The following is a 13,212-nucleotide window of genomic DNA, read 5'->3' as shown; positions in this document are numbered from 1 at the left end:
AATAATTACTATTCTATTGTTCCTTGTTGAATGCGTATCATTAGTCTATGAAGAACCAGCTCTATGGGGGAGGTGGTGGTATGTAACAATTGTTCTTAATGTATTTGGTAGCTATACAATTCCATGTGTCCCCCACATTCCAGTTGGTCTTATACAGCCACTGAGCAGAAAGAGAGACAGGTAGGCTACCTGAAAATAGTATTGAAGTACAGAGTTTGAGAGTTACACTTTTCTCTCTCTAGAAACACCAGTACAGACTATGGAAGCAACTCTATTCTCAGTCCACTTGGCTCCACCTAGTGGTTGTGAGATAGGTAACTTCTTTTCATAAAGAAATATCATACAGTGTAAAACGAAATAACAAGCTATAACAGCATCACATATTGACATTCTGCTAATGCATGCTTCTATGTTCGTAATATATTACAACTTTTTGGAAAGATATGTATTTGCCAACATCAGAACAGCTGTAAATGTGTCTTAACTGAGCAAATCTCTGAATACAAGTTAAAGTAAAAAATATTAATTGTATTTTGAAGTGCTGTTCGATTCTTGTGACTTTGCTTTTCAGGACTTCTCCATGTTTATTTGTACATGTTTTTATCTATGTGTGTGAATGTGGGTGTGTGTGTGCAGCGCTGTGTTACGACTCTGAGCAATCACGTGTCATCCTGCTTTTGACATGAGGCAACCTCCTGATGTGACACCCAGCCACACACTGTCACTCTGCAGTGTGCTGGAGTGTGACCTCCTCAACACCGCCTCTGTGTTCTCTACAGTACCCGGCCCATCGTCAATGTGGGGGCTCCCCTCGCTCAGCCCCTCTCCAGTGATCCTCTCCCTGATCCTGTCTGACACAACGACAGAGACGAGAGGCAGAGACCTTCTCTTCTTCTCTGTCAACAGAGAAACAATCTCAAAATCAGGTACACACAAACATTGAGACATCACAGAATCTCATACAGTCTGATTCTTCTTTCAGTATTTTATTGTCTTCCCTTCCTCTGAACAAGGTTGTTTGATCATACCATACTATAACTAAAGTGTACAGTTTAAACAACATATTTATATAACCTTTAAACAACTTGAACGAATGACAAAGGATACCTTCACCCTTATCAGTCATCTAAGTGCTAATGCAGGAGGAACATGATGCAGGGAGTTAAATATCTGAAAGAGTAGCAGGAAGCAGACACGGACGTATGTGATTGGAGACAGCTCCAGACATGACATGTATGTGTGTGTTGCACAGATTGTCCAGAGACACTGTTGATGTTATTAGCAGTGTGTTCGGAGTCCAAAAAGATCCATTTATTATCATTCATTATTTGTTACCTCTTAAATAACTGCAAATTCATCCCTCCCTCATCAGTAAAGAATGTCAATTTACGTGAGTCTTTGTGTGTGTGTGTGTGTGTGTGTGTGTGTGTGTGTGTGTGTGTGTGTGTGTGTGTGTGTGTGTGTGTGTGTGTGTGTGTGTGTGTGTGTGTGTGTGTGTGTGTGTGGTGTGTTTGTGTGTGTGTGTAATATCAGAGGTAAATATTAATGGTAATGGTAAATGTATGTAATGGTAATAAATCAATCTTTTGGACTCCAAACACTTGGTTCCAAATAGTTCTTCTTCACAGCATGTCATGTATCTTCGTACATGTTTAAATGCATTTACATGGTGTGTCATCATTGTTCTGCCATCTTATGCTCACATGTGAGTCTTTATATGCCTGTTACATACAGTAGTTGCTTGTAGCTCTAGTTTTACTCATGCTTTATGTGACTGGACTGTGTGAGTGTGTCTGTGTGTGTGTGTGTGTGTGTGTGTGTGTGTGTGTGCTCGTCACCTTCTCTCAGGGTTACGTCTGCACCCTTGTGCTCCTCAATCAGCTCTAATGGATCCTCTGGCTCAGACTCAGCCAGGGCACTGATTGTGATACTAAAGACGTTCACACACACACACACACACACACACACACACACACACACACACACACACACACACACACACACACACACACACACACACACACACACACACACACACACACACAGGACAGGGCGGGGCTGGATGTGCGTCGTGATGAGCTAAGAGGTATGACGACCGTCCTAACATTTTCTTCCTGTCTTTGTCCTTTGTTTCTGCTTTTGTTCTTGGCCATTGCTGTCCCTAAATGCTGCAACTCCTGCAGTCAATTAAAAAAAACTTAAATACTCTCTCGCCTAATATCATAAGGCAACATTACTTATAATATACAAACTCAAATGTCACATCCTTCCTTCTGTGTCTTTGTGTCACCCACCCCCAACCATCACACTCACCATCAGGACCCTTGTGTGTGCATGTGAATAGTTCACATGGGTCCCATCCACCCTCCCTCCCTTAGCGTCTCCATTCAGAGAGTGAACAGGTCCCCTGGGGCCAATGTGGGCTTTTACGTGTGTGTGTGTGTGTGTGTGTGTGTGTGTGTGTGTGTGTGTGTGTGTGTGTGTGTGTGTGTGTGTGTGTGTGTGTGTGTGTGTGTGTGTGTGTGTGTGTGTGTGTGTGGCTGCTACATTATTCTCCCCACTGACTCTCTATGGGATTAAAAAAAAAAGACTGTACATCCAGTGTGTCCCTTTCTTGCTGTCTTAAGAAAAGAGAGGGCTGAAGGGGGACGTGTTGTGTGGCAGGGCAGCCCTCACATGAGAAAACAGAGATATAGAGATATAGAGATACTACTGTTGCATTTGTATTTTCTTTTACAGTCACTTTGGTCCAATTTTCCCAACTCTAACCCTAAATGTGACCTTAAAATCTCACATAGCACACAAACTGAAAACATCTGTTTTAAATTGGTTAATACGTCAGCCACAAAAAAATCTTAAAATTTTATATGTTCAACACTGAATTTGAATTACAAAATTGTCATTATCAATCGATGCTGTCAAACATAGCTAATTCACAAAGAAAACTGATCTTGCAAGAGTCCTTTCAGAGAACATTATACAAATATCAATGAGAGAAAAAATGCAAAAACGTATGCAGAAGTTGGTATTCAAAATAATCCAGAGTAAGAATGACTTTCACTTTATTCATTGAATATTCTTTATTACTGAAAATATCGGTCTAGAGCCTAACTTTGCACAACAATAAATCCTACATGTATACAGAAAAAATTGATTATTGCGATTATCTCGACTGTTTTAATTGACTTTTTTTTCAAGTTGTATCATCTCAAACACAGTAAGCTACAGTGCAGTACTATTGTAAGGCTGGAAAGAACGCAATAGACAGAACATTTTGACAGGAACCAATAGGCAAGAAATTACATTTATTTTTAATTTTCATTCTCACATCTGAAATGTTGGTTATAAAACATGTCATTTTTGATTATGTTTGCAACCCTCAGGTTAATGTTGTTATAATAAGGAGAAGATATTTCAAACTCATAGTGCAATGATGGGTGGACCTGGAACATGTGATGTAGCACAGCATTTTAAATTTAAAGGTGAGAATTTTTGCTTTTTTTGCACACTTTTGCACACTTTTGAAACACTTTTACGTTGCTATGGCATTTCGATTTTCTCATTTTTGTTTCTACCTCACAAGCTCTGCACCACTGACTCTCCAATACGTGCAGGTTCAATGGAACATTTAGATTCCCATTGATCGACTGGAGCTGACGGCTCTCCACCAGTTGTAAAAATCTAGTCTCGGAGGATCTGAGTACCTTCTTGACCCACAGCTCAAATTCCATATCAGTGAAGCTGATTCATACATCTGACTCATTAAGAATCAGTGGGGTTTGCTGATTGTAGAGCAGTCCCCTCTCTGCTGTGGTGAGCGACAGACGGTTCTAGTCAGCCCGAGTGGAACAAAGCTGGTTCTATAATTAGGTTCTCCTGGCTGATTTGATTAGAGCAGCCGCTACATTAATTTCGCTAAAGATGCTCCTCAGCTGCTCGGAGGGACTAATGGAGGAGATGGAGAGATATATGGGAAACAATTAGACATGACATTATTTTTCTGCATGTGTCTGTACTTGTGGATTTAAAAAGCTGATGTTTGTGCCAGTAAGTCAAAAACTGGTTGGCATTATGTTGATATGCCACACACATATACTCTTTCATTTATCCTTCTCAAACCTACATCGCTTCTTTTTCTTCTCCATCCCTCGCCCTCTGCCGATGTTTCAATTAGATGCCTTGCAATTAGATTACATGAGACATTACTTAAGAGGGACATAAATAGTGGCCTGCCTCAGCCACAGATGAGATATGAGCTGCCTGGTGTCACGCTATCTGGACATGAGACAGTCTGATCCAGAAACCATGTCTTATGCTCTACATCATATTCAAATCACACATTTTTAAAACCTTTTCTGTGATTACAATAACAATTTCAAAATGTGTTTTCATAGTATTACCTCACTTGGATGTTTGACCTTCACTGTGCAGAGTGATGGCTGTATGGATCTGCACTTAAACCATTGAAATCGATAATACATTTTTGTGGAAAAACTGTAAAAAACAAAAAAGCCTTTATTCATAGAAGATAATCCCTTTATATTTTATGTGAAGTTTTCTCGGCATAAGAAATATGAGAGCTGCTGTCCAGTCTGCGTTTCCCTGTTTTACACAGTGGAACGGTTCTGACAGGATGGTGTTTGGGAGCAGAGGCTGTTTGTAGCTTCTGTCAGATAAAAGCTCTTTGAGGTTGGAGGAACTGCCCAACTCAAGTGCAGGTTTGTTTTGCACAAAGTTAAAAAAATCTTGATTTTTATTTGCCGGTATGAGCCAAGCTCCAAAAAAAAGACGAATCCTATGCATCTCAGTAGTGTCTTTCATTGGACCAGCCCTAGCATGTTCATACATAACTTTCAAACTCCACAATCCCACAGTTATACTAGTTAGACTGTTAAACTGTTCTTATGAGGAGTAAACTGATCTTCATGTCTGAACTTGGTGGAACGGCCCTTTAAACTGAAAATGCCCCCCTTCTCACCCTTTATATTATTGCAAATGTGTCTTGTCGTACTGTTCAGTCCTTAAAGTTGATTTAATATAGGAAGTTGCTGTTTCCACTTTGCAGTGGATCTTGTTACATTGTTGAGCCTATTGTTTCCACCTCATTTTTGTAATGAGGAAGCTAATTATATTGTTAAATCAAACTGACCTATCAATATCAGTGCTGAGGCTATTAATCACAAATCTGGGTCTAACTCCAAGCGTTTCAAAGTTAAACAAATAACATTTCCAGCCAGCGTGATACCTGGACAGTCTCCTTGCTTTGAGTCCTCTCTCTAAAGTTATGCCTGACTCCAGAGAGTAGATGTCTATCTGAAAGCACCGTCTGCTCTCTGTAATCTCATCTCCCCGTGTCCACGTTAAGGGGAAAGTGCTCCAGTGGGACCTCAATTCCCAGAATTCCATTTTATCTCTCAAGGTTTGTCTGGGAAAATGAAACAGACAGCTGTAGCTGATTAAATGAAGTGAAGTAAAAGTGGTACAACTTCACATTTTCTAATATTTTGTGTGTCCATTGGGTTGGAGCTTAAAGAATCTTCCTCCAGACCAAGACAGAAGGTAATGCAACTTTACAGTACAAGAGGGTTGTTTTTAGTTTGTGTGACCAATCGAAAAGATCCCCGAGGGTTTTTAATAAATGGAAAAGCAAAACAACATCATTCAGAGCTCTTATTGTGTGGATTAAAACAACGTTTCTTTAAAGCTTTCATAGAAGAGAAGAAAAATAAATGTCAAAACATTTGCCAATTGGAGATTATATCAAAAGCAGGACAAAAGTCCGCCTTAGTATAATATCAGACTCCTGGAAAGACATCATAGGAGGTTCTAAAGATACCCAGTAGATATGAATGAATCTGTTTTGGTTCACATCCAAATTATCTCTAGAAGAAAGAAAAACCATCCCCCAACGCTGTCCTCCCCACCCGTAAAGCCTTAAATAAATGGATTGACTTTTGGACAAGCGTCAGTTTTTCTTGATAATTGTTAATTATCATGAGTGCTCTCTGAGGTACTTTCTATGAATGGAGATGGGACACTCTCTCTCTTTCTCCCCCCTCCACCCTCTGTTCTTTTTTTATGGGATTGGCCTTAGTTCTCAAGGACGTCAAAAAGGACGCCAGCGATGGAGGGAGGAGGTGCGGTGGATGGGTGGGGCTCCTGCGTCATTCCTGCGCATCAGAGTTGGTGGGTTTTATGGCGACGGGCGCCAGTAAGATACAGCCCCTCTAACCCCCACCCGGAGTCCATCTTCCCTGCCTGACCACCAGCAGCCACACCCAGCCCCGGGTGGCTCCTCCCAGAGTCCCAGACGAGAGAGAGTACAGCACTTAAGGTAATGTAAATAACCAGAGAGCGAGAGCTATTTTAAGATGCTGTCTTTCACTGTGGCCATGGATGGGGACAAAGACGCAAGCCAAGCGATTGTAATTTCAGTCACGTTTCGGGACATGTTCTCTTTTTCCGTCTCCCATCCAGCTAGCTGAAGGGCCCGACAGACAAGAAAGAGCTCGGACCGGCTGCAAATTCATACTGAGCCTTTATCTGAGGAAATATGTTTTTTTAAATTATATTTTAAAGTAGAAGACAGAAGCTCTGAAGTGTAAAATACCACAATTAAGCTTCATATACACAAAATGATTAATAAAACAGGATAGCTGAAAAAGATATATTTCTGCGACACTAAAGCGTTACTTTGATGGCTTTTTCTGATCCTGAATTCCTAGTGAATCTGACCTGTTTAGGCCTCTAAACTTATTGACATACAGCAATCAAACAGTGAATACTCACTTTTTGGATGAACCCAAATCAACATAGCTTTGTTTTAAGAAATGATATGCCACAGAACTTCGCTGATCATGATGCTGATCACGTTTCACTATCATCTACAATAAAAAAAACAGCAAAAAAAACAACACATACTAAAATCTAATTGCAATATTCTCAAAGTGTAGTTTTAAGAGTCAGCAAACAAAAAATGTGAAATACCAATTTTATCGTTCCAAAAGTAGAATTTATATATTTTCTTGAAATTATTTGTTCCTGTTTTTTAATGTTTCATCTTTTATGACATCAAAAATAAATAAACATTTAGACAGCATCCTTTCTTTCTTATATGAATCATTTTAACCAGCATGATTTTATACCTATGCATATATATTTCTTCCTCCATATTTATACAAACATACACATCACAGAGAAAATAATTTGCTGATATAAACAAATAAAAGAACAGATTTGTGAAGCAGAACCTGCCGCCACATTGCTCTGCAGCAGTTACTGTTTGACTTTGCAAAATCACAAACTAAAACGACAACACAAACAGCAGTAGAAGTACACTACTTGATATAGTTCGATCTTTTTGTAGAGGTTACATTCATATTCAAGTCTTTGTTTGCTGCAGTCTGACCAGAGTCCAGTCACAACTGTGGAAATAAAACTGTTTTATGAGCTCCATTAAGGCAGTTTAATACAAGATCATTTAAAACACTAACTTACACCGATTCCTAGGATTAAAACTGCTTCTACACCTGACATTAAAGAGAATATTAGCTAATGCTTTAAGTCAACTACAGTCACTACTGTTTATATTTTCTACTCAGCACGATACATGGATTGTTTCTTTATTGATTCACAGTCATGATATGTTTGTGTTATTAATGAAGAGACATGATTGCCTCTAAAAACTGTGTCAAACTAAATTAGTTGTGGGTGTTGGTTAATATGTCGGATGTGTTTCACTTTATGACATTACAGTCTGTTTAATGTGTCACTTAAATCCTAAATCAAAACCCAATTATTTCAGTTCTACACATATTAATTACACATTACATAAATGTATCGGCTTGTTATGGCATATTAAAGCTATAAAATATGCTGTTTTCCATATTTTTAAAATCTATTTAACTTCAACTGTCTCTCACACTCAGCTTTTTATAATAATTGGTGTACAGTTGTTAATGTTTGTGTGTGTTATTGCTTTTATCTAATTGGTACATACTATGGTTGTGCTGTCAGTGGCTTTTTCATCAAGTACCTGCCATCCGTGAATTCCTTGTCATATTTCTGATCAAATATTACACCACTTCTCCGCGGTAGAAACTATGTGCAGCATCTCTTCTCTCCACTCATCTGTAGTTTGATCTGCTTTTTCTTTAGTGATAAAAATAAAATCAATCAAGTTAAGACCATCTTCTTTAACTATATCTCCAAAGCAGTTCAGAAGAGGATGAATATGCAGTACACCCAAATATACTGTATATAAGAGCTATATGAGTGAATGGTTGATGTACTTCACAGAAAGAGAACGTCATGTCCGGACAATCAGCAAGCTGCTACACTATATATCCTGTCATGTGGTTCTTTTGTAGTCCCACCGGAGGACGTTGGCTTCTTGTCCCGTACTTCTTTTTTGAGGATCTGACAGAGTAACCAGTTCTCTGACAGTTCTCCTCACATGTTCAGTGTATTTTCTTAAACACATCCTGAGTTTGTCATTCTTCATCATGGTGGGAGGAATCAGGGCTTGACTCCTCCTCCTCCTCCTCCACCATTTCTGTCGGCAGTGTGTCACGGCGCGTGAAGGCGGCCGCCAAGGTCACGCTCAGCCGCGGTTTGACGGGCGCCATCTCTGACAGCCCGATGTTGTTGCTGCGAGTCACGAGCGTTGTCTTATCCATGATCTCTCCGCTGTGCTTGGACACCACGGCGTCGAGAAAGTCATATTTGTGTGAAATCTTGCCGCTCTCAAACAGGTACTTCGCCAGGTAGGAGAAACCGACGTTACCCAAGAAGGAGGCGACCATGGAGATGGTCTTGAAGGGGAACTTCTGAATGACGACGTCCTCCATCTCTCCAGTTATGTGGTGTATCCTCTGCTCAGTGGTCCAGCCAGGGTAATAAATGAAAGGAGGCAGCTGTAAGTAGGGTTCTCCTCCACCTATACGCAACACCATGCCGAAGACGTAGGCAGCCACGGAGCCGTACGTGTTGGTGCCTTTGACAAAGAGCACGCTCAGCAGCTGGGGGAAGATGATGACGTAAACCAGGTCTGAGCTCAGGTACCAGAGGCCGTAAACTGTCCCAGTCACCAGCGCCATCAACGTGGCAAGGCCGCCGAATACAAAGATGGTAATACGCATCACCCACACGATCTCGCGGTCAGACGCCTGAGGAGGCAGAGACGAGTGGGAAGAGGATCGTGACGTTTACCAAACAGCCATAAACAGGCCCCAAAAAAAAAACATGGATTTTGAATTAACTTGTACTCACCGACTGTCTGAAGGCGAGCTGGTAGATGTTCCTCGCAAACATGGAGCTCGCTGACAGGATGGAGGAGTCTGCAGATGACATGACAGCTGCGGACACGGCACCGAGGCCGAAGAAAGAGACAAACGGCGGGCAAAGGTGTTGGAGCACGATGGGTAGAATCATGTCCGCTTGGTCCCTCTCTTTAGGAGGAATAGCACCATAACTTGTCTGGTTCCAGTCTGAGTAAGAGAAAGAATAAATTATACATTCGATATCGCCATACTATACTTGAACTGTAGCATAAAAAAACTTTATAAATAACCACTTGCCTCCAGAGAAGAACCCAACTTTTCAAAATTCCTTAGAAATGAAGGTCATTTGCAATTAAACATTCATAATACTGATATATACTGAAAATGTAAGCCATAGCTTACACAATATGCAGTACCAAAATGTCAAAGCTCCAACAAAAACATGCATAATCGTTAGAAAATAATATATGATAGCATTGCAACATTTATTTACAGTTTTTGGCTCATCAACCAGAGACTGAAACTACTGATAATGGGAATAAGCAAGAATGAACTTGAAGTCTAACAAATAAAATATTACTCGCTGCAGAGATTTAAAACCATCTTATCGTTAACATTTATGCAGTGTTTATTATTTCCATGTTAAAACAAGACAAAACAAAGTTGTGTATTCAGACGTTCACCGAGGAATCTGACGCCTAAAAATCTGGAGATCAAACCTCTAATTTGGTCCCTTGCCTCCCTCTAATGTAATATTTACACAGCCAGCGTGGCTATTAAATGGATTGCTGCTTCATTATGGATGAGGTGAACCAGCTGCTATTTACCCGGCTCTCTCAGATCTAAGGGCAACATGGACCCATCCGGAGCCTTCCGCCCCAAAACAAAACAACACACACACACACACACACACACACACACACACACACACACACACACACACACACACACACACACACACACACACACACACACACACACACACACACACTCACACACACACACACAGACTGTGCATTTGCAAGCTCATGTGTTATCTCTCTAACCTGTGGAGGCCCCGATGGCCCCGATGAGAACGGAGGGCACAGCCATGACGAGGCACCCGAAAGCGGCTATGAAGGAGAGGACCTGGGCGTAGGTGGCCGAGGAGGCAGACAGGACTCTCTGGAAATACACTTGCCAGGGTATTCCTCCAAGCATCTGCAGCACATTTAGAGACCAGTGAAGAACATGTTCAGAACTAAAGCGTAACACAGTTGTGACAATTCCCAAATTTGCTTCAAAAGGCTTTACAATCTGTACAGCGCAAGACATCCTCTCTCCTTAGTGCCTCAATCTGAATAAGGACCAACTATAGAGAATGGTTTTGCAGAAAGTAGTGTTGAGAGTGCATGAAACTACGTCACGTAAGGTTCGGCCAAATTCACAAGCTGTAGTATTTTCAACTCATATAGTTCACACTGATTAATTTGCTGACATTTAACAAATAGTCCCAGCATACTGATATTCATCAATGAAATCAGTTTTAGACCTTTAGACCTAGTGCTGGTCACAGTGGACTTATTTCTGATGGAGTGATGGATGGATAACGTGTGGTGACTGTACCAGGAGGCAGAAGTTGTCAATCCAGACCCAGGTGTCGCCCTTCTGGATGCTGCCTCTCCAGGGCGACTGGTACACCTGCTTCACTGCAGTAATGGTGATGTCTGACACGGCAGGGTTGGTCAAAGCAAACGGGACGCTGATCCACTGTAGACATCCAGAAACAAGTTACAACAGTTACAAAAAGCATCAACAAATAACAAATAGGTTTAATGGTTATTATAACTTAGGACGTTATTATCCCACCTTAGTTTATTTTCATCATTTCCAGACAATGTGTCGAAAATAAAAATGTTGTATCATTTCATGTCAGTGTGTTCCTTTGGAGCAGCACTCGTGACTATTTTTGTGCGTAGTTCATAGAGTGATTTGTCATACTTTGAGTCAAGGTCAAAGTATGTTTTGTGCGACAAATACAGTAAATCTACTGATGAGGGTTATTCCATTACACTAGTTACTATAATCTATCTTTAACTCGTGCTCAACATGAACCTACCAGGCCAAGAAAGATACAGAAGAGCTGCACGACATCAGTGTAGGCCACAGAGTAAAGTCCTCCAACCAGGGTGTAAAAGATTGCAATGAGCGCCGAGATAACCACGGACATCTTAATGTTGATGTCCACGATGACACTCAGAGTAGCACCTAAGGAAATGAGCAAATGTTATGGCAAACAAATATATATATATATAGACAATATAGACAAAAACTCACTTTGCTCTTATTTGCCACCAGAATCTTTGACTTTGTTGTAGATGGGAACATGAACTCACCAAGGGCGGATAAGATGGCTGCGGACCAGAAGATCTCACCCATAAGTGCAGGTATGAAGAGGAGGCCACCCATGCGTTTCCCATATATCTGTTGGAACGGGTCCAACATGGTGACGTAACCTCGTGAGCGCATGGGTTTAGCGAAAAAAAGACCCCCTGGGACAAAGAGAGGACACATTGAATTGACGCACCTTCAAGTGTACCTCTATAGAAAAAGGCAAAATCTGCATTCTTTTTTGATTTGTTATAATAGACAAACCATGAAAAAGAGGCTGTTACTTGAACCAACAGGTTTAAGACTTAACAAGGGGATAACGTTCAGAAGGATGAACAAAGGACCATTGGTGACGGTTTGATTAGCAGCCAAACTAACCATTTCAAACAGGTATGTGGTCAATAAATCAATGTATTTACATGTGTGGTGCATTTCAGCGTTAATAGGAAGAAACAAGGACACAGAATCCCTAAATTATGCTCCTGATCACACATAATATCAACCTGTATTTTACATTGTTTTAAACCACTCACCCACGACAAGACTGAGGGCATATCCAAACGGAGCTTGAGCCCAAGCCAAGCCATAATCCGGCAGATACACGTACTCAGCTGTGCCGTTTATATATCCTCCTCCAACCCAGGTCGCTGAAGGTCACACACACACACACACACACACACACACACACACACACACACACACACACACACACACACACACACACACACAAAAACATGTTATCACTGGAGAAAAAACAGAATAAACAACTAAATGTATTTGGCATTTGTGTTAATAGACAATCTAGAGAAGATTTTACAAAATGTTGGCAATTAAAGAAAAAGAAAGACATATACAAAAAAAAAAATGGATTTTCTAAATTCAGCATATTAAGAAAAGAAAAGATTAAACTTGTCAAAACGGACACAAGTGATATTTTAAACATTTTAAACGGTAATAGCCACACAAAGTCTTTAATTGAATAACTAAGACAAACTTCACCCGTCATGGTAAATCCACCGACAAATAATCCAATGTCTCTCCCTCCGACCATGATGGTTTCGCTGCGGTCGGTGCCCTCCGCCTCCCCGGAGTGTTTGTTCTTCCATGCCGCCCAGATGCCCACGGCCAGGATCAGCAGATAGAAGATCGCGATGGCCACCAGCCCCTCTACGTGGATGGTCATTGTCACACCGGTCTATAGGAACGGGAGGGCATGGAGACCTGCTTGGCGCACGGACGAGCAAGGATCAGATGTTAAGTACAATGAGGATATATATATATAAAAAAAATAAATGTGGGTTTACTTTTTCTGCAACATCTGGCCTTTTAGGTTCGTGTGAAATCCACAGAAAGTTTACATTTTTAGCAGGTTTTAGTTGAATTATAGGGTCAACTGAACAAACACGTATTGGCTTGTTGAAACAATCCAATCCAATCCAATCCACTTTATTTATATAGCACAGTTTAAACAAACACAAGGGTTTCCAAAGTGCTGCACACAGAAAAAGAGATAAAATAAGTATAAAATAAGTAAAAACACAAACAAAAATATTAGAATAAG

At 40.7% G+C, this 13,212-nt stretch overlaps 1 protein-coding gene across 1 annotated transcript; it reads right to left on the bottom strand.

Annotated features, from left to right (window-relative positions):
• Positions 1–8,492: 8,492 nt before the first annotated feature.
• slc5a7a (solute carrier family 5 member 7a) lies at positions 8,493–12,834 on the bottom strand. The gene is made up of 8 exons (XM_054608729.1): positions 12,651–12,834; positions 12,185–12,298; positions 11,657–11,812; positions 11,380–11,528; positions 10,887–11,030; positions 10,328–10,481; positions 9,271–9,488; positions 8,493–9,167 (listed from the first exon to the last, which is right to left on the bottom strand). The coding sequence occupies exons 1-8, from the start codon at positions 12,832–12,834 to the stop codon at positions 8,493–8,495; spliced, it is 1,794 nt and encodes a 597-aa protein (XP_054464704.1).
• Positions 12,835–13,212: the final 378 nt, after the last annotated feature.

The sequence above is a fragment of the Anoplopoma fimbria genome, chromosome 2 (genome assembly GCF_027596085.1).
Source record: "Anoplopoma fimbria isolate UVic2021 breed Golden Eagle Sablefish chromosome 2, Afim_UVic_2022, whole genome shotgun sequence".
Lineage (NCBI taxonomy): Eukaryota > Metazoa > Chordata > Actinopteri > Perciformes > Anoplopomatidae > Anoplopoma > Anoplopoma fimbria.
This window is presented reverse-complemented; position numbering and strand designations above follow the sequence as displayed.

Bases quoted from the DNA above. Each gene is read 5' to 3' on its own strand.
- slc5a7a (XM_054608729.1), bottom strand. From the start codon at position 12,834: ATGACCATCCACGTAGAGGGGCTGGTGGCCATCGCGATCTTCTATCTG. The intron at 11,813-12,184 runs GTGAGTGGTTTA...TCTTTGTCCCAG, and splicing joins TGCCCTCAGTCTTGTCGTGG to GGGGTCTTTTTTTCGCTAAA. The intron at 11,529-11,656 runs GTGAGTTCATGT...TCATTTCCTTAG, and splicing joins AGCCATCTTATCCGCCCTTG to GTGCTACTCTGAGTGTCATC.